The sequence below is a fragment of the Talpa europaea genome, assembly GCF_964194135.1.
Source record: "Talpa europaea genome assembly, chromosome: 15".
In the NCBI taxonomy this organism is placed as follows: Eukaryota; Metazoa; Chordata; class Mammalia; order Eulipotyphla; family Talpidae; genus Talpa; species Talpa europaea.
The window spans coordinates 13,842,453-13,861,428 of NC_140083.1; the positions used below are offsets into that span (position 1 = coordinate 13,842,453).

Genomic DNA, 18,976 nt, shown 5'->3' on the forward strand with positions numbered 1-18,976 from the left:
GATATGCATATTTTTAAGTACTCATGCTAAAAATAGTTCATTGACATGGAATTTATTTGAACTTAAACTACAACTACATTCTTTGAAGAGTCAAAATATTTTTCATTTTTTCTGCTATTGATGTCTGCTTACCCCCAACATTAACCTTTATATGTCTTTTTTTTTTTTAAAGTTCTCTTTTTTTTTTTTTTAATTTATTTATTTATTCATACAAGCACTGGGTACAGTCAGAAGTGCAGGAGAGTGAGAGAATTCACCAGAGCCAGAGCAGGGAGCAGAACAGGCAGAAGGACCGAAGTACACTGCGGGGGGGAGCAGCGGGCAGCAGGAGAGGTCTGCGCTCCCTGTGGGACCCTCACCCTGTGACCGTGACCGGGGATCGAACCGGTGCTGCAGAGGCTGCGGGCAGCTTCGCAACCCAGCGCTCAACCGCTGCGCCACCGGGGAGGCCCTATATGTCTTTTTTTTTTAACGTTAACACTTGAAATTTATTGCAGCATTCCTATGCTAATATTCATCAAATGTTACAAATATATATATGTCACAAAATAGCATACAAAGGGATATTTTCATTTCATTCTATACCACATATATTTATTTCTATAAACATTCATGCTACCAGGGCAAAAGCTAAAGAGTTTCTATTTGGTCTTGCATATGACTGATATCAATTTTAAATGACTTCCAGAAACCTTTGGGCTCAGGACTGAATTGTAGCTAGTATACTAAAATCATTTATTGAGCTCTGGGGTAAAGACATAATGGAGATTTGATTTCAGTAAACTAGCATTCTCCAGTAAACAACTTTTACCTTTCCCTTCTTTCTATTAATATCAGTATTTTGCAAGGAATTTAGAAAACTCTAAATGGATGTTTGCTCTATAAATGATTCTGTGGTTAGAGAAAAAAGAAGGAAGAAATCAGCATGCTAGGGTTTCAGAGATTTGATAAATAATTGTTAAGTGTTGCTTTTGGTGATCAGCAACCTGAATTACTATTGTGAGTTTGTAATTACTAATGCTGACAAAAGATTTTCTCAAAAATAGCATTTTTGTTATATAGGGAAATTGCTAAGATTTATAGTTCACTTCTGTACTCAAATTTGATAGTAGATTTCCAGCAATACTCAGTGCAACTTATTTATATGTTGGAAAGAGTTTAAATGTTTTACACATGGCCCAATTAAAATCCACCAGTATTTCTAGTCCATATTACAGAAAATCAATCATGAGGTCACTTCAATTTTACTGTTAGAGAATGTGCAAACTGTACTCAACCTTACTTACTTCTGTTGTTCTTGCATTATATGTAGCTGCTCCAGTTTGGTCTTATGCTCAGACTCCAATCTACTAAGCATCTCTTTTATGACGGAAATGAAAGAATTGAACTAATAAGAAATTGATACAGTTAAAATGTTAGCAACAAATGTAATGAAATCAGTGTAATGTTGCAAACTTTTATCACATTTTTACATGGTGGTAATACAGTTGATGAGATGTTTCAATTCAAGAAAACATGTCCCTCTCTTTTTTTTTAATTTGTACAATAGCTGGGGTACAGGCATCTCAATGAGTTTTATATCCTGAAATGTCTAAGTTATTATCTAGAAGTCTTACATAAATTGACTACCCTCCACCCCATTGTTGTTATTTCAAACTGATTTTCCCAGCATAAGCCAAAACCAAATACTGAACTTATGCACAACTGGAAACATTTCATTTAATAATGCATTAAAAATTCTTCTTTATTCATACTGTTGTAAAAATAACATGTTTAGATAAAATAAACTTAGTTTTCTGAAAAAGTAGTAGACATAATTCAACTTTCAAACAAAATATACAAAATATATCTAAGACTTGTCTCAACATAATTTAAGCTTTGGTTAAACTTTGTTTAAAAAATTCTTATAGTACTCTAGGATCGTCATTTAAAAATTTACACAAAGAATCTAGAAATGGCCTTCCTCGTCTCCCCAAATCTTATGACTCTATCTTTGTGCTGGGTGTTTGTAATACACTATTTTATTCACAACTCTTCAAAGTAAAGTTACTACTAATTTTATCTTACTAATGAGGAAACGCAGGCTAAGTAAGCAAGAAAGCAACATACTGAGAGATATAAAATAACTTTAATGACAGAATTAGAATTCATATAAATTTGTCTCCAAAGCTTGCACTCTTTTCTACTGACATACACTGCCTGTTACCCTGCTCTATCATTTGCTCATGTATTTATTTGAGGTGACATGGCTTATATTATTGTTGATATTTTGGAAATATAGGATCCCCTCCCATTCAGGTATCAGCACCATATTGCACCCACCACCAAATCACCCATAGTCATTGGTTTTATTCTTTATCTCACACTGAGAGTAACAAAAGGCATCATTCTGTACATTACCATGCCTGACACTTGTTAGCTGTTTTTTTTTTAACATTTTATTGAAGTGTAACATACTAACAGGAAAGTCTAGAAATAAGCACACATCTCAAAAATCCACAAACTGAATTTAACTAGTAGCCAGATAAACAAACAGAACATAGTCAGCACCCTAGAAGCTTTTTTATGCCCATTCTTGTCATTTCCCACCCTCATGAACTATGAGGATATGCCATTCTGATTTCTAGCAGTGTTGATTTGTTTGGACTGTTTTTGTATTTCATATAAATCTTCACTCAGTAGATCTGAATGTTCTGTATCTGGCTTCATGATGTTTGTGAGACTCACCCAGATGGCTGAATCTCATTAGTGCACAAGAGTTAGCACATTAAGCAGGAATTACTACCCTTGGGAAGCACTGCTAGCAAGGTTGCTCCTTGGCTGGTATCCAGAAAATCAGGTATTACAAGAGTGCTCACCATTAACTTAATAATGGCTCACTATGACTAAACTATTCAAAAGCTAGGTTTTATGCTGAACTCTTGCTATCCTCCTGGGAGTCTGGAATTTGAGCATCTAGACAGGCAGAGGGTACTACCTGATCAGTCCCCAGTAAAAACTCTGAGCAACGATCTCTAATAAACTTCCTTGTTGGGCGATATTTTCACAAATATTGTTGTAATTCATTACCAGAGAAATTAAACACACTCTCTGTCACTCTACCAGGAGATGATTCTGGAAGTTCACACTTGGTTTCTCCCAGACATTGCCCTATAATCACCTTTACCAATTTGCTATACCAATTTCTTTTACCATAGTAAATCATAGATATGAGTACAAATACATGCTGAGGCCTGTGAGTCTTCCTAGTGAATCATCAAATCTGGGAGTGATCTTAGGAACCCTCCTCCAATAGAGGTTGTGATTGTGTTTCAACTGATGCATATTTACTGTTCTTTTTAATCAAATGCTAAAAAAATTCCCTAAATTACTTTCTTTTTCAGCTAATGTATAATACACTAAGGTTGTTTAAATCAGAAATGGCAGAAGAGGGCAGTATTGAATTAGAAACCCTATCTATGGAATGAATAAGAAAACACACCACATCCATGCTATTGTTAAAATACAAATAAGACAGGAATCAAGATATTTCTGTTGATGAAAATGGGCCCCTCAAAAATGAAACATAACACTGACGAAAACTAATAATATCTGGAAATAAGCATTTAGGAATACCTAAGTCATAATATCCTAAGCTACAACTAGGAGAACTGAAAACAAAAATGACCAAAAGATAAAGTTACATTATCATCCTAGCCTTCTCCAATATTCAGTCTCCTGTTTTTGCCAATCATAATTTCAACCCCGTCACCCAAGATATGAAGAAACAAACTATTAAGGCAAAAACTGAAATCTAGGGACACAAATTTTCAAAAGCTTACCTTTCTGCAAATGAAATTTTAGATCTGATTAGTTTCACAAATTTCTCTGAATAAACAGCTACATTCACCCAGCAATCCCACTGCCAAAGCTCTCTTGGTTAACTCCCACCTTTCTGCTTTCTTCACTGCTCCAATTCATTTTCAGTCCTAACGTCAAATCCTGGCTGCCTATATGACACTCTGTTAAACAGTAGAGCTCCTCCCAGTCTTTTCCACAGTACTCCATTAAACACCAGTTTTATAGTGAACAAAATCCATGTCATTACTGTGTACCTAAATTTTCTCTCAATTCAGTTAACTATTTTTGTTTCTGGCACTACACTAAACGTTGGGGATATAGTGAAGCATAAGTTATAATAATCAGCCTTCTGAAAGAGTCAGACAAAAATACATAGTATGTTAACTACAGTAAGAGAGATATGCAAAAAGCTATTTCTGCAATAATCTACAAACACATTACCCTGTGCTCAAACATTAACTATAACTTGAAAGTTCAAATATCGAAAGCAGACAAGCATTCGAAGTCTACTTATTCTAATCTCAATTAATCTCTCTCTCATTACACCTTACTGTGTTATAGGTATTTCTGAGTCTAACTGGACTGTTCATTCTCTGTGGCATAGACTCTAAAATGATCCTTAACTATCACATCATTCTGCTATTCATGTGCTATAGCTAATTTCCTATTTGAGTATGGACAGGACATGTAACCAACACAATACGGCAAAAGTAAATGTCATTTTCTTGATTATACATAAAAAGACTGTTACTTGCATCTTTCTAGCAGACATTCTCATTCTGACTCTGACTAAACAAGTTGCCATGTGAGAGGTCCGTGAAGCAAGGAACTGAAAGTGGCACCCAGTTGACAAAGACTTAGGAACTGAGACCAGAGTCCAACAGCCTGAAAGGAATGAAATCCTCCCACAAGTATGTAAGTGAGCTTAGAAGCAGAGTCTTCTCCCAGTTAAGGCTACAGATGAGACCCCGCACCTAGAGTGGGATACTGTGAGAAACAGTAGAGAATCCAGCTAACCATGCCCTGGGTTGGCTGACCCACAAAACCTGTAAGATAACAAATGTATATTGCTTTACTTCACTAAGTTTCTGGAGATATGTTATAGAGCAGTAAAGTAACAAATTCACATACCAGACATATGATAAGAATATTTTCTTTGTTCATGTCAACTTCTCAGCCCCAAATTTGAAGTAGCCCTAAAACCTACACATCTTTTAACATTTGGTCTTTACTGCCTCCCAATAAAGTCTTCAGTAATTCCTCCTTCTACCTCTCACACCCCTAATTTTAAACCACAACCTTTTGTTTAGCTCTCATAATTTTTTGCTTAAGCAATCTTTACATGTAATAGATTCCCATAGTTAATGTGAAGAAAACAGTAAGCTGAATAAAGTAAAAAAAAAAAAAAAAAACAAAAATATCCCTACCTGATTGAGATTAAGATTGTTTTCAATACTCAGGGGAATCAAATGAGGCAGTACTTTCCCAGCCAGCTGCTCTTTAGTGATTCCTAATTTCTTATGAGTAAAAGTACACTTGTAAATACCTGATAGAAAAGAATAAAACAAGGTTTATAACTAAATACCATGAAATAAAATAACGGAAATTACAGAAGACAGTGTATCTATATGAAGTGTCTTGATAAATAGTATAGTTACAAATTTTTCTTTAACAGATCTTAAAATGAGAATAAGACCCTTCTTATTATGCTATGTATATAGCATTCATTTCATAAACTGAGCATATTTGCTCATTTTCTGAATGCTTTCATGTTGTTTGCATATTATAATCCAAAGCTTCAGAATACACCACTCTCCTTATTCTCCTATAAATGTACACTTCACTTATTACAGGACACCATGCTCCTTATTTTCCCTACAGTTGTCTCAACGAATTCTCACAGGAATTCTACAATGATGTTATTTTTATACTCAGTTGACAGGTAAGGAAACTTTTCAAAGTCACTGAATGAACTGACAACCAGGCTTGGGGTCTTTCCACTACGCCAAACTCCTTTTTTTTTTAAAGGCTTATTTATTTATGCATACAAGAACTGGGGTATAGACCAGAGGTACCGGGGGTGGGAGGGCGGAGGGAGGTGGTGGTGAGAAAATTCACCAGAGACAGAGTGGGGAGCAGAACAGGCAGATCTACTGAAATACACTGCTGAGGGGAACAGTGGGTGAGACAGGAGAGGTCTGCTGTGCCATGTGAGTTAGCTCCCTGGCAGGGATCATATGTGCTGCAGTGGCTGGTGACAGATTCATAGTTCTGAGACTTACCCCCCTGCACCACCAGGGTGGCCCGCCAAACTCCTTAAGGAGACTAACATTCTCTGAGTTCATAAGTCCACACCATATCCCAAAAGTTCTCAGTCTACAGAGGTTTAAAATAAATTACTTGCTAACCATTCTTACACATAATATATTAATGGCTTTCTATAGACCAGGCACTACAATAAACATTAAAAATATATAATGCATAGTTTTCTTCAATACTAACAAAAGAGTTCAAATTCAGTAAATAAGTGAGCCTACTAATGTTTTTTTGTGATCTCCAGCTATGTCTGTTTCTATAAATATTGCAGACCCATGGCATTTCCAGATTAGGCTTTTATAGCTCTATTTACAGTTTCAGACTTTTTTTAAAAAAGATTTATTTATACAAGCACTGGGGTACAGGCCGGATGTGCGGGAGGGTGAGAGAATTCACCAGAGACAGAGCGGGGAACAAAACAGGCAGACTGAAGAAATACATTGCTGAGGGAAGCAGCGGGTGCGCCAGGAGAGGTCTGCAGAACCATGTGGGACCCTCGCCAGCCAGCCAGGATGGAGCTGGTGCTGCAGAGACTGCGAACAGCTTTACAGCATGGCGCTCAACCGCCTGCACCACCAAGGGAGACCCTTTCAGACTTTTTTTTAACAGAGTACAACATATCACTTAGTAGAGAAAAACAATGATTAAGATTTAAATACATCTAAATTAAGAATGAGGTCTTCCACTTAACAGTAGTGTGATGTTAAATAACTTACTTCACCTCTTTGAACTTAGTTTCTCATACTATGAAGAGAAATAATTACACTATGTCACTGGATTTTGGAGAGGACAAAATAAGATAACAGAAAATACTCAGTATGGTGCATCTTATAAATTGGATACTAAGTAAACATTAGGTGTTACTATTAAGACTGGAATCAGCATTTTAAAGAGTTTTGTCTCATCTGGTACCATTTTATAGGGAAAACTACATGCTAGCATGATATTTATGAAGTTAGAATTCCCAAATGTCTTATTTCTTTGTAAATGTCAAGATTCTACTGCTTTTGCTAAAACTAACACAAAGCAAAGTTATATCGTGGCATCATTCTTCAATTACTAAATGCTATACACACATTAAAGAGAAGTATATAATTTTACAGATTGGAAATTTATTTGCATGCTTTAAATAAAGTATCATCAAACAAATTAAGTTTTCAGCTACCTAAAATTCCCATGAGGACGGCAGGTTCCTTGGATGGTATTTGTTGTAGGAAGGGTAGGATATCATCAAGTACAAACCATTTATCCAAGTACTCCAAAATCTTTCCTAAGCACACTAACGAATTTACGCGAACCTATTAAAAGAGGTAAATTGCATTAGTTATTTAAAGCCTTTGCAATCTGAAACAAAATATGTAAGTATTAAGTTCTATATAGAGATGGTGAAACCTCTAGAAAGTAGGTTTAAAATATTAATATAGGAAATTCACTTAAATACTAATTCCCCTGACTTGCTTCTGAAACAATTTATGACTTTTTTACCAGGACTCCAGTTAGCTAAAGATAAGGAATGACTTTAATTTTATATTATTTTAATAAGGTGATTAGGATCTGAGAACCTTTATGTCTGTTTAATAAGAACTTTTCTTGAGAAACATTTGAATTATAAAATAACTATATTCTCCCACAAACTGATCAGTGCTATAGAGTTTCCAGTATTTTTCTCTAACTCAGGACCAATTAAGCATTAAAAGTACGTATTTTAATGACATGTGGAAAGCATCCATCTATGTCCTACATAAAGTTTTCTATTTCTAAATATACCTCTAATCCAGTTACTAAAACCTGTATTTAGGGGTTCTTTTCATCAGAACTTTTTCTATAGTCACAACTACTTTGACAAACCTTTCACAACCTAGTTTTTAGCTTGAGTTTATTAAGATTTAATACTTAGAATCAGGATCATAACAATGGTAAAATTTCAATTAAAAAAAATCCTAACAACTAATAAAAACAGAAAATAACTTGGTTAAAAAAACAAGACGGAAAATATTTTTCTGAAAAATAATACATAAATGTACAATATTTTCTGAAATTCCAACACAAAGAATATTATAAGTCAAAAAGATATCTGAAGGCTTAACTTGCTCTGAGGATTGGTTTTATAAAAGGAATTATTGCAATCTACTTAATACATATAGAAAGAGAAACTGGAAATATTTAATTTTATTTTCTTTTTTGACACGTGTAAAATATTAATCACATAAGTCACGAAGAAACTGAACTCTTGTAGCATTATACCAAGCTCTGTGTAGAATTGCCTTTTCTTTATTTTCTTTTTCTTTTTTTTTTTTAAAAAAAAGATTTATTTATTTATTTATACAAGCACTGGGTACAGTCAGAAGTGCAGGAGGGTGAGAGAATTCACCAGAGCCAGAGCAAGGAACGAAACAGGCAGACTGATGAAATACACTGCTGAGGGGAGCAGCGGGCATGGCAGGAGAGTTCTGCACACCATGTGGGACCCCCTTGCTGGCGGCTGGGGATTGAACCAGCGCTGCAGAGGCTGCGGGCATCTTCACAGCCTAGCGCTCAACCGCTGCGCCACCAGGGGAGGCCCACCTTTTCTTTATTTTCAGGGACATTATTAAAATACAATTCTAATTCATGACTCATCCTTCAAGAATTTTATGTCTATAAATATAATTCAGGAATTTACAATTGAAGGTAGAAGCACTGAGTGTGGTAATATAAAATGCAAATCCATTCCTGAGTTACTGTTCTAAATATATTTATTAAAAAACTACAATGAGATACCACCTTACACCAGTTAGAATGGCACATATTAAAAAAACTAGCAACAACAAACTCTGGCGAGGTTGTGGAGAAAAAGGAGCTCTCCTGCATTGCTGGTGGGAGTGCAAACTGGTCCAACCACTATGGAGAGCTGTGTGGAGATTTCTGGACCTACTAAACATAGAGCTTCCATATGATCCAGCAATTCCACTCCTAGGTATTTACCCAAAGGACACAGAAACATTAATTCCAAAGGGCACCTGCACCCCTATGTTTATAGCAGCACTATTTACAATAGCTAAGCTATGGAAGCAACCCAAATGCCCAAAAATAGATGACTGGATCAAGAAGATGTGGTACATATACACAATGGAATATTACTCAGCAATCAAAAAGACAAACAAATGCAGTTTGCAGCAACATGGATGGAGCTAGAAGGGATCATGCTCAGCGAAGTCAGTCAGAAAGAAAAAGAAAAATATTGGATGGTCTCACTCATAGCAGGAATTTAGAAAACCTAAATACGGGACCGGGAAAAAGACTAATTACTACAAAGTAAAAATCAAACAACAAGCAACTATGGACCAGAGACACATTGCGGGGGGAGGGAAGGAGGGAGGAGAATAGGGGGAGGGGTGGGGAGAGGAAGGATCAGGGTCAAAATAAGGGGGTGTGCAATTGCATGGGGAATATAACCAAAATGAAAATACATACATTGTGCAAAAATGAAAAATGATGTAAGAATTATATAAAATATAATATTAAATAAAAGACAAAAAATTATGGTAAACAGTATGCTCTAAAGGGCTCAGCTGTCATCTTTAAAAAGATTATAAATATCCATGGACACTCATACAGATCACTTAAGTAGCCATACTTCACACCTCCCTCTGCATACATACTCAGAACTGAACTAGCATGCACTCACTCAAAATGTATGCTCAAATAAATTTATGCTACCATAAAATATCATGACTTATGCAATTTCTTAAAGGGCAGTTTCAAAACTGAATTTTAAGCTATATATACTACCACCAATTTTGGAAATGTAATCATAAATCAAGGAATTTTAGGGAAAAGGACTGCTTTTCAAATCCTTTTAATGTTGATGAAAAAAGAGACTCAGAGAGACTCAAAGAGTGATTTTCTCAAAGGATAGTCAGTAGTGGAGTCAAAATAAGCACTCATATTTCTTGACTTCACTTCATACTTATTCATATTAGTAAATAAAATTTTGCTACTATGGTGTTCTGAGTCTTTCTATCAAAAAAAAATTAAAATGGATTAGACAGCAGAAAGTAAAACTATGTTGTTTAGATTACTTCTGTCTATAATTCTATTAAGCTACAAATGTTTATTTAAATTCTTTCTATTATAGTAAAGGAAGAATTTAATTGATATTTAGTAATTCTGTTTCACACCTATTAAAATAAAGTAAGATTAAGTTTGGAATAAATTAACTAATTCATATTTCTCCAAAGATCCTTACAAAATATAAATCTAGTAATATGCCCATTATCAGACATCAATCTGATTAATTTAAAGCTATTTCTCCCTATTTACTAGGATAATTCAATGTCACTTCTATGAATAAATGTCAGTGGGATAAATTCTTATAATGTAGTGTTACAATGGTGGTTGAGAACAGTTTCTGTTCCCAATATGAGATCATGAGACTGTTATTTATTTTACCTCCTAGACTACCAAGTAACTTAGTGTTGAAATTTTGTATCAGAAGAAGGCAACCACCCATGGCCTAGATTATTGAGTGAAACTATTTCTCCCCACTTGTATTCTTATTAACTTATTGTTTTACTGTACTCTTCACTTTTTTTGAAAGTAGGCAAGTAAGTCGGAATAAAAATTTAGAGATAAAAATAAAGGCAGCTTACGAAAGGAAGCTACTCAAAAACATTTTTAGAATTACACAAAATTAAACTCTCATGATTATTCTAGAACTACCAACAAAATAATTGTAAAAGCATAAAAGGATTAAGAAAAATAACTATTCAAATTTTCTATTGAAGTACTAAAGTTAGGAGACAGAAATGCAATATTACAAAAATTATATACACACCAAGGGAAATTATTACTATTGCCTGCTTTTACAGTACTATGTGTGGGTTACCTACAGACAAGACAAAATATATAAATGAACTATAAAAGGGTTATTAAATAATATGAAAATTATTTAATGAGATGTAAAAGAAAAACAAAAATTAATATGCAGTTACTTACAGCAAGGGAAGATGTTTGTAGACATGCATTTTTAATTCTTGGTATCAAAGCATTTTTCATGGATGGGTAGTCTATAAGATTTGCAAAGGTTGGAATGATGTTTAGACAGAGTTCCTATTAAGAAAATAAATCAGTCTCACTTAGGGAAAGACTCTTTCACCCTTTTTCTCACATATTAAAATACATTTTGCATTTGCATAGCTAATGTATCATGTTGTTTGAAATGAACTTTTATGTATGTCATTGGGTCCTTTCAACAACTATTTGATAGAAAAATACTAGTATCACTGTTAACTTTTACAGATGAGGACAGAAGTTCAGAAGACCTTACTCAAAAATTTACTAGGTTGGCTTTTTTTAAAAAAGATTTATTTTATTTTATTTATTTATGATTAAAGAACTGGGGTGTTGGCCAGAGGTGAAGGGAGAAGAGGATTCAGCAGAGACTTGAGTAGGGAGCAGAACAGGTGGATCTACAGAAATACACTGCTGAGGGGAACATTTGTGTGAGACAGGAGAGGTCTGCTGCACCGTGTGGGTTAGTTCTCTGCTCAGGAAGCATGAATCTGGGATGGGGATCGAACTCATGTTGCAGTGGCCCCTTACTAGGTTTTGTGATTAACTTATGGTACCAAAATTCCATTTTAATTTCTGACAGAACCACTGTCTTGATGTGAAAAATCAAATGCAAAGTCATGTAAAACTATTCCTCTTAAATAAAGATGTTATAGTTATTAATATATCCATGGGATGGAATATGTAACATATAAGAAAAGGAGATTGAATAAAACAAAAAAACCCAAAACTTTAAAGAAGTTCAATTAGGCGGTTTTCGGGAGTTTTGTTTATTGTGTACTTACTTTCTCAATAATTGATAATATGAAGGGGAGAATGGACATAGTTTCAATGTTTAAAGGTAAATGCTTTTCAAAAATATTTTAAGCTTTTAAGAACTCTAACTCCTGTAACGTATCTTTTACTTATCCAAATGTTTATCTTTTCTAACCTTTTACATATTTATAATCAAATGTCACTTTGAAAACTTAACTCCAAAAATGAATTTCAACTTACTTGAGGAAAAAAATTTTAATTCTGCTGAAGACTCTCCCAAAACTGAAGCTTTTAACTTTATCAGACTCTCACCCAGCAATGTTGATTCTAATTAACTGGACAGACAACTAAAGACTTGTACTGAATGAATCAGAAATGGTAGTTTCTAAAGTCATCAAAGCTGCACAAGTCAATCTGAATTACATATTAACTATTTTAATAAAATACTGGCTGTTATCTATTGGCCAAACTAATCTTCTTATGAAGGAAAATAGCCTTTCACATCACTCAACCTTCCTTCTCCTCTCTAATTTCAGATAATAAAATTACATTGGCTACACAGGGCCTCTGGGAGTGTTTCAGGAAGATACAACTCATTGTTTCTTTGAGAAGGGCTGAAAAATAGAAGTATACCGTTCCCAGTCATTCATTTGAACAAAAGCAGCATATCTTTATGTTTAAAGTCATGACCTTATAATGAAATCAAAATTTTACCATCAGTCTCACAATGCTGAATAAACAAAAGAGCTCATCAGATAAAGACTGAAAAAATATATATTAGGTTTATATTAAAAGAAAAGCTCTGGTCAGTTACTTCAAAATCAAAGTTCTATATTTTTCTTTATCAGAATTCCTATATTGGCAAAGGGACTATAAACTTTTATAGCTATAAAACCATTTTAGCAGTGAGATGTTCTGTCTGAACACACTAATTTCCAAACTAAAAAAAAAAAAAAAAAAAAAAAACCCAAACTATAAACTAAAATATACATTTAGTAGCAATCCAGAAAATTTTTTCCAGGTCCATACAAGCAATATTTTAATATTAGAGTTATGGAAGTAAAAAAACTTGGCAGGATATGTGTTTTATATCACCTTTCCTGGTGTACCAAGAGCATGACTAAAAATGGTCACATGAAATTACTATCTACAAATGAACATCACTGCAGAAGTGAAGAGAATTTCTAAATAGAAAACTGAGTTGCAGAGTGTGAAAGAAAATTATGAATATGGGAAGTACCTGCTTAATATTTTCATAAGAGCAAGGCAAATATATCTTTGACATTTTCATTCAATATGTCAATTACACATTAGAAGTTTGGATTATACAATGGATTACACAATGATCCAAACTACAATAAATCCACACGCTCCTAGAATAGCACATTTCTAATAAAAGCAACGAATCATTTTCCTTCATAAAACAGATAATTGTCAATTTATTCTTTAAGTTAGTTAGAAGTAGATGTAGTTTAGTAACCCTTATGAATAATATAAAATATTAACATATATTAATGAATTTTATATAAAATATTTTATGATTCAAACCAAATATGTTCTTTACCTCTTTCCTTTGATTTAAAAATCAAAGCCAACATTAAAGAAAAATAAGTCAAACATTATACCTGAATCTGAATAGAAGGAGCTTCTAGTGCTCTGTAAACCATTGGTAGGACGCTGTTTTTTATCTCATCAGGAGGGGTTTTGGTTAGTAGCAAATCCATTTTTTGCAAAAAAATTAACAAAATCTGTTTAGAAAAAGGAAATAATGCATTAAAGCTAGATTCTTTATGAGATTACATATATGCCCAAAATTTCAAGTTTCTTCAAAATAGTAAGCTACATATTTTGACACTCACCATGTTGCTAGCCTGAAGGCATGGAAGATAAAAACATACATATCAAGTCTTTTACATTTCTGGAAGCACAATATTTATTATCTGTTTTCAGTTTAAACATTTTTTTTTTTTTTAAGATTTATTTATTTATTTATACAAGCACTGGATACAGTCAGAAGAGCGGGAGGGCGAGAAAACTCACCAGAGCCAGAGCAGGGAGCAGAGCAGGCAGAAGGACCGAAGCACACTGCTGAGGGGAGCAGCAGGCGGCAGGAGAGGTCCGCGCGCCATGTGGGACCCTCCTCCGGTGGCCGGGGAGCAGCCAGGGATCGAACCAGCACTGCAGAGGCCGCGGGCAGCCTCGCAACCCAGCGCTCAACCGCTGCGCCACCGGGGAAGCCCTCAGTTTAAACATTTAAATAAAGACTACCTAACTTTCAAATATCTACAGTAATATATCAGTCACCCACAAATACCAGCTAACTAGAAAGCTAATGAGTAAAATAATAAAAGCCTGAAAGCAGTCTAAAATATCATTCTATCACTTAGCTTCTGTGAAGTTCAAGAAAAGAAGGAAAAGGTACAGAAGTATAAAGAACTCTAAGGAAAACTTCTAAAAAGAAACATTTTCAATTATCCCTCACTATTCATTTTTCTTACCTAGCTGCCAACACATAACCTACCTCTATTCACACAGAATTCTCAGTTAAAAGTCTTCAGAGGGTATTTTTAACTTGACTACTATGGGAAAAAAAGAATACCAAAGTAGGGAGGCAAATAAGAATTCAGATGACAGTTTCCTTAGCTACCATCTTAACTGACATAACATGTGGCTCCACTAACTTTCTTTCCTGACACCCTGACAATGTGTGGGGTACTGTGCTTTGGAATCTGCAGTTCCTTCACCTGCCCAACCCCTTCTTGAACACAGGAACTCTTCTGACCACCGGACACTTCTGTTCTCTTTCTTTCAAGGAAAGGCCCACACAGCCTGTCATAATACTATTAAATCAAGTAGTTGATGGTTTACTAAAAAGTTATTGCCATTTAGTGGCAGTAACATGTAATTACTATGTACCAGAAAATTTCTTTTAGTCTTATTTTAGAAGGGAGAAATGGGAAGCTGCAAGAGAGTAAAGTCTTGTCCAAGTCATACTTCTAGTAATGGGAAAAAGACAACCAGATTCAAATGCAGGTGGAGTGACCCTACTGCTCATAAATCAAGACTACTTTGAATCCGGCTAATAAATTATCATAATGGAATCTGCATCAGAACCTGATTATTATTTTCAATTTATAATACACACATACACATCATTTCCATGATCTTGTAAGCATTTTCTCACTTCTGGTGAAAGTGTTTATTAGCAGTTAAATTAAAAAAATCAACTAGCACAAAACATTTACAGATTAAAGATCCTGTCCAGCAGAGAAAACAAAAATATTTGAAAAGTGCAGGAAAAAAAAATACTTCTTTCCCCAAGCTTATAATTTTCAATAAGACCAAAGAGAACAAGAAGAGTAAAACATGCAAACTCTTATTACATTTATTTTCTAAGATGGTAACGTATGGAGACTTTTAAATATTTACTTGCAAACACCAACTATAATTTTAGGAAAGATTCACTCCAAACATGCAAATTAATTTCTAATGGAAAATAAAGTATCATAAAGTTACTTCAATGTTTTAAAAGTAGCATGATCATTCTTTTCATTTTCAATGCTAGTCATCATTGACTAACATCATTGAATAACAGCAAGTAATTATGCGAATACACACACGCACACACAAACATACCTGGATTGGCTCCTGTTGTTTAAAGACAGGGCCAAGTTCAGGTAGAATTAATTTGACATATTCTTCTTTGGTGCATTCTTCGGCAATCAGTAGAACATTGGGCAAGACAAAAGGTACCATGTCAGGGTTTACAAATTCTGAAGTCAAACAAGGCAAAATTCTCTGCACAATGACACGCTGTAAAGCAAAAAATTATTTTTTATAAAACTAAAATTTATGTTAGGTCTTTAGTACTAACATTGAGATTATAATCTAAAAGCTCCAACCTCTTTGAGTAAACTCACCATACAATTTATGGTTGAAACTGGAATACTTTTGAGAGTAAAATAGGGTACTACTGAAAATAAAACAGGAGAAAAAAATATAACTGGGAAGTATCATTGATAAAAGGGGGAAAACAGTCACCCTACCTTTAGGAAACCTCCCCTAATGTCATAATACCATCAAATGAAGTAGTTGGTGGTTTACTAAAAAGTTGTTGCCATTAAGTTGCAGAAACATGTAAAAATATTTACTATGTACCAGAAAATTTTATTTAGTTTCATTTTAGAAGTGAGGAATGAAAAAGGGGAAGCTGTAAGAGTATAGACTTGTCCAAGACATACTTCTAGTACTGAGATGAAGACAACCGGATTCAAACACAGGTGGAATGACCCTACCACTCATAAATCAAAACTAGTATGCTCATAAGCCTTCACTAGTATGTCTCTTCTCTTAATTCCTTCAACATTTATGATTTGCAAAACACAGGTATAACACTGCCCTGAAATGCTGATGGTTTTATGCACATTAACCCTATTTATACTTAGTGTAAAAGTCTTGAGAATAGGGACAGTATTTTATGTTTCCTGTTTATTATTCTCCATACACAGATGTAAAGGGCTAAAAAAACAGTGGGTAATCCGTGAGTATCTGACAGAGTAAACACGAGAGATACTTTTCCAACCAGGAATTACTAGTGTTCCATCCAGTAGATTCTTTAGCATTCACCAACATGTAGTAGGCTACATTCCATTCATGATTCAATAAACAAAAAAAGGAGAGGTAAGGGAATTGGAGAGGCTGGAATCAACATAGAAGTAGCCCCTTAATCGCGGGAGAAGCAATGATCTCCACAATGACAGTGAACTTCCCTTCTAACATTTAATGTCCAAGTGCTGCCTTTGCATAGGTGGTATCCTTCAAAATTCATCTGACCCTATTTAATGATTTTTTTTGGACCATGCAAAAAAGGTTAACTTAACTTTTGGCTTCACTCTGCAGCTTCTTAATAGTCATTTATGCACCTACGGTAAAAGCTATAATCATTTCTTTGGAAAAGCCACTATAGTAAGTAAAAGTACATTTTAAATTTAAAATCCTGGCTATTAAAAGAAACTGGTGAACAACAAACCTTGGGCAGTTTTGGTAGAACCTTTGGCAGTCCTTTGAAAAACTGTGATTTCTGAAGATTATCTCTTTGGAACAAGGTATCAAAATACTGCAGTGTTACTGCACCAACATCATCAAAGAAGGGAATCTAAAAATAGTAAAATAAAATGATTTTGACAAACATTAAGTTTAAAGTATTTCTCACATCTGAAACTAACATAGTATGATAAAAAGATATATAGAAACATTTATAAAATGGAAAGGCCACTTAAGTCTATAACAATCAGAAAAGAAAGTAGTAACAAATTACTTTTCAAATTCATATTTTGAGAATCAGTATATGTTGACTAAGGAGTTAACATTCTCTCTACATAATTCAAAATATTTAAAGATTAAGTAAAATATATTGAAGGCATACAGAGTATAATTTATTTATTTAAAGCCACAATTATATGAGTGAATTAAAGGGATGAATTCCTGCTAGTCCAGAAATTCTGCATACCTATTTATGACTATTAGATCTCTATTTTTTAAAATTTTATTTTATATTACAGCTTAATTGCTTCAAAGACACTTAAATATTAAAAACATTCAAGAACATAAATGTTACCTGGGGACTATAACTATTACTTTAGAAGTACTATAATCTCCTTTAGTTCATGTTTAACCCTCCACTTAGGCAGGAATTTCTATGTACTCACCTTTGTCATTTGATCTGCATCTGGTCTTACAGTTGGAGTTACATTTAACAGTAGTTTTACATGTTCACGGACTTCCTCGGGTATATTTGTAAGTGAACTAGATCCTAAACGACTCAACTATTCAAAAGAGTGAAAACAATAGATATAAATATATGCATTTATATTGTCAACTGTTTCAGAAACCTTCTGAAGTTAACTGAAAAATATTTTTTTTGACTGAAAAAATTTTAGTTCTACTCTTGCAAAATAATTTTATCTTTAATATCTGAAATTGTTTCTAGTTCTGGGCCTCACTGGTGGCATAGGAGTTAAGTCTCAGTGCTACCACCATGAAGGCCCACCACAATTGCCTGAGTCTGATCCCAAGACAGGGAACTAACCTATGTGACACATTAGATCTCTCCTGTCTCACATGCTGCACCCCTTAGCAGTATATTTCATTGGATCTGCATGTTCTGCTCCCCACTCAGTCTCTGGTAAATCCTCTCACCCCTCTGGACCTCTAGCCTGCACCCCAGTTCTTCTATGCAAAATCTAAACAGATAAAGTCTTAAAAAAAAAAAGAAATTGTTTCTAGTCCTAAAACAAATGCTCAGTATTTCAGACCATGTTCCAATATTCATGCTAATAAATATCATGGTTAAAACTGCAGTAGCAGTTAAAACTTTAAGTAGCCCTCATTATTATAGAATTAACTTTTATTAAGTTGATACTACGCAAAGTTAAAAGTTCACTTTAGAGTATTTTCTGAACACAGTTTAGGAAAAAAATTTAAAAAAAAACATTTTTAATGCATGCAAGTATTTTATAGGCAAATACCTGATCCAACTGCCTACTAAAACTCTTGTAGATATCTTGCTTGTTGACTTCAAATATAGGTTTCCCTTTATTAAATACAGCATACACAACAGTTCCTAAGGAGTACATATCACTGGCTGTTTCACAGCTCACAGAAAGTATGTATTCAGGAGCCAAATATTCAGGATTTGGAAGACACAGTGATGGCAAATTTGGGTCCCATTCTTTACAAGGAAACTTAAGCTATAATGAGACAGAAAAGAAATTACATGGATTAAATATTTCTAATTAAAGGAAACCAAACAGCAGCAATCTGTTTTAAACTCATACTTAGTAGTACAAGAAAAATGTTACCACCATCTGCAAACCTAAAATTCCCAAATTCCCACATCTGGAAAGGGTGACATACTGAAATATAAGAATAAAAACTTTGAGATTACTAGTACTATCTTGTAGAAGACATTATTATTATGAAATGCAGTATGAATATGGAAGGGTTTTACAGG

At 34.2% G+C, this 18,976-nt stretch overlaps 1 protein-coding gene across 4 annotated transcripts in view; it reads right to left on the reverse strand.

Annotated features, from left to right (window-relative positions):
- Positions 1–18,976, reverse strand: part of SCYL2 (SCY1 like pseudokinase 2) — a gene marked incomplete at both ends in the record, with an annotated part of 35,993 nt that overhangs the window by 5,021 nt on the left and 11,996 nt on the right. For 2 of the 4 annotated variants that reach the window (XM_084255008.1, XM_084255007.1), the window contains 9 exons: positions 1,287–1,387; positions 5,268–5,386; positions 7,322–7,454; positions 11,134–11,247; positions 13,590–13,712; positions 15,601–15,777; positions 16,994–17,119; positions 17,673–17,789; positions 18,492–18,713. In XM_084255008.1, coding sequence (XP_084111134.1) covers positions 1,287–1,387; positions 5,268–5,386; positions 7,322–7,454; positions 11,134–11,247; positions 13,590–13,712; positions 15,601–15,777; positions 16,994–17,119; positions 17,673–17,789; positions 18,492–18,713 — 1,232 coding nt within the window. Of the gene's footprint in view, positions 1–1,286; positions 1,388–5,267; positions 5,387–7,321; positions 7,455–11,133; positions 11,248–13,589; positions 13,713–15,588; positions 15,778–16,993; positions 17,120–17,672; positions 17,790–18,491; positions 18,714–18,976 lie in introns of all 4 variants that reach the window. The other 2 variants (XM_084255006.1, XM_084255005.1) reach the window with 1 other exon arrangement.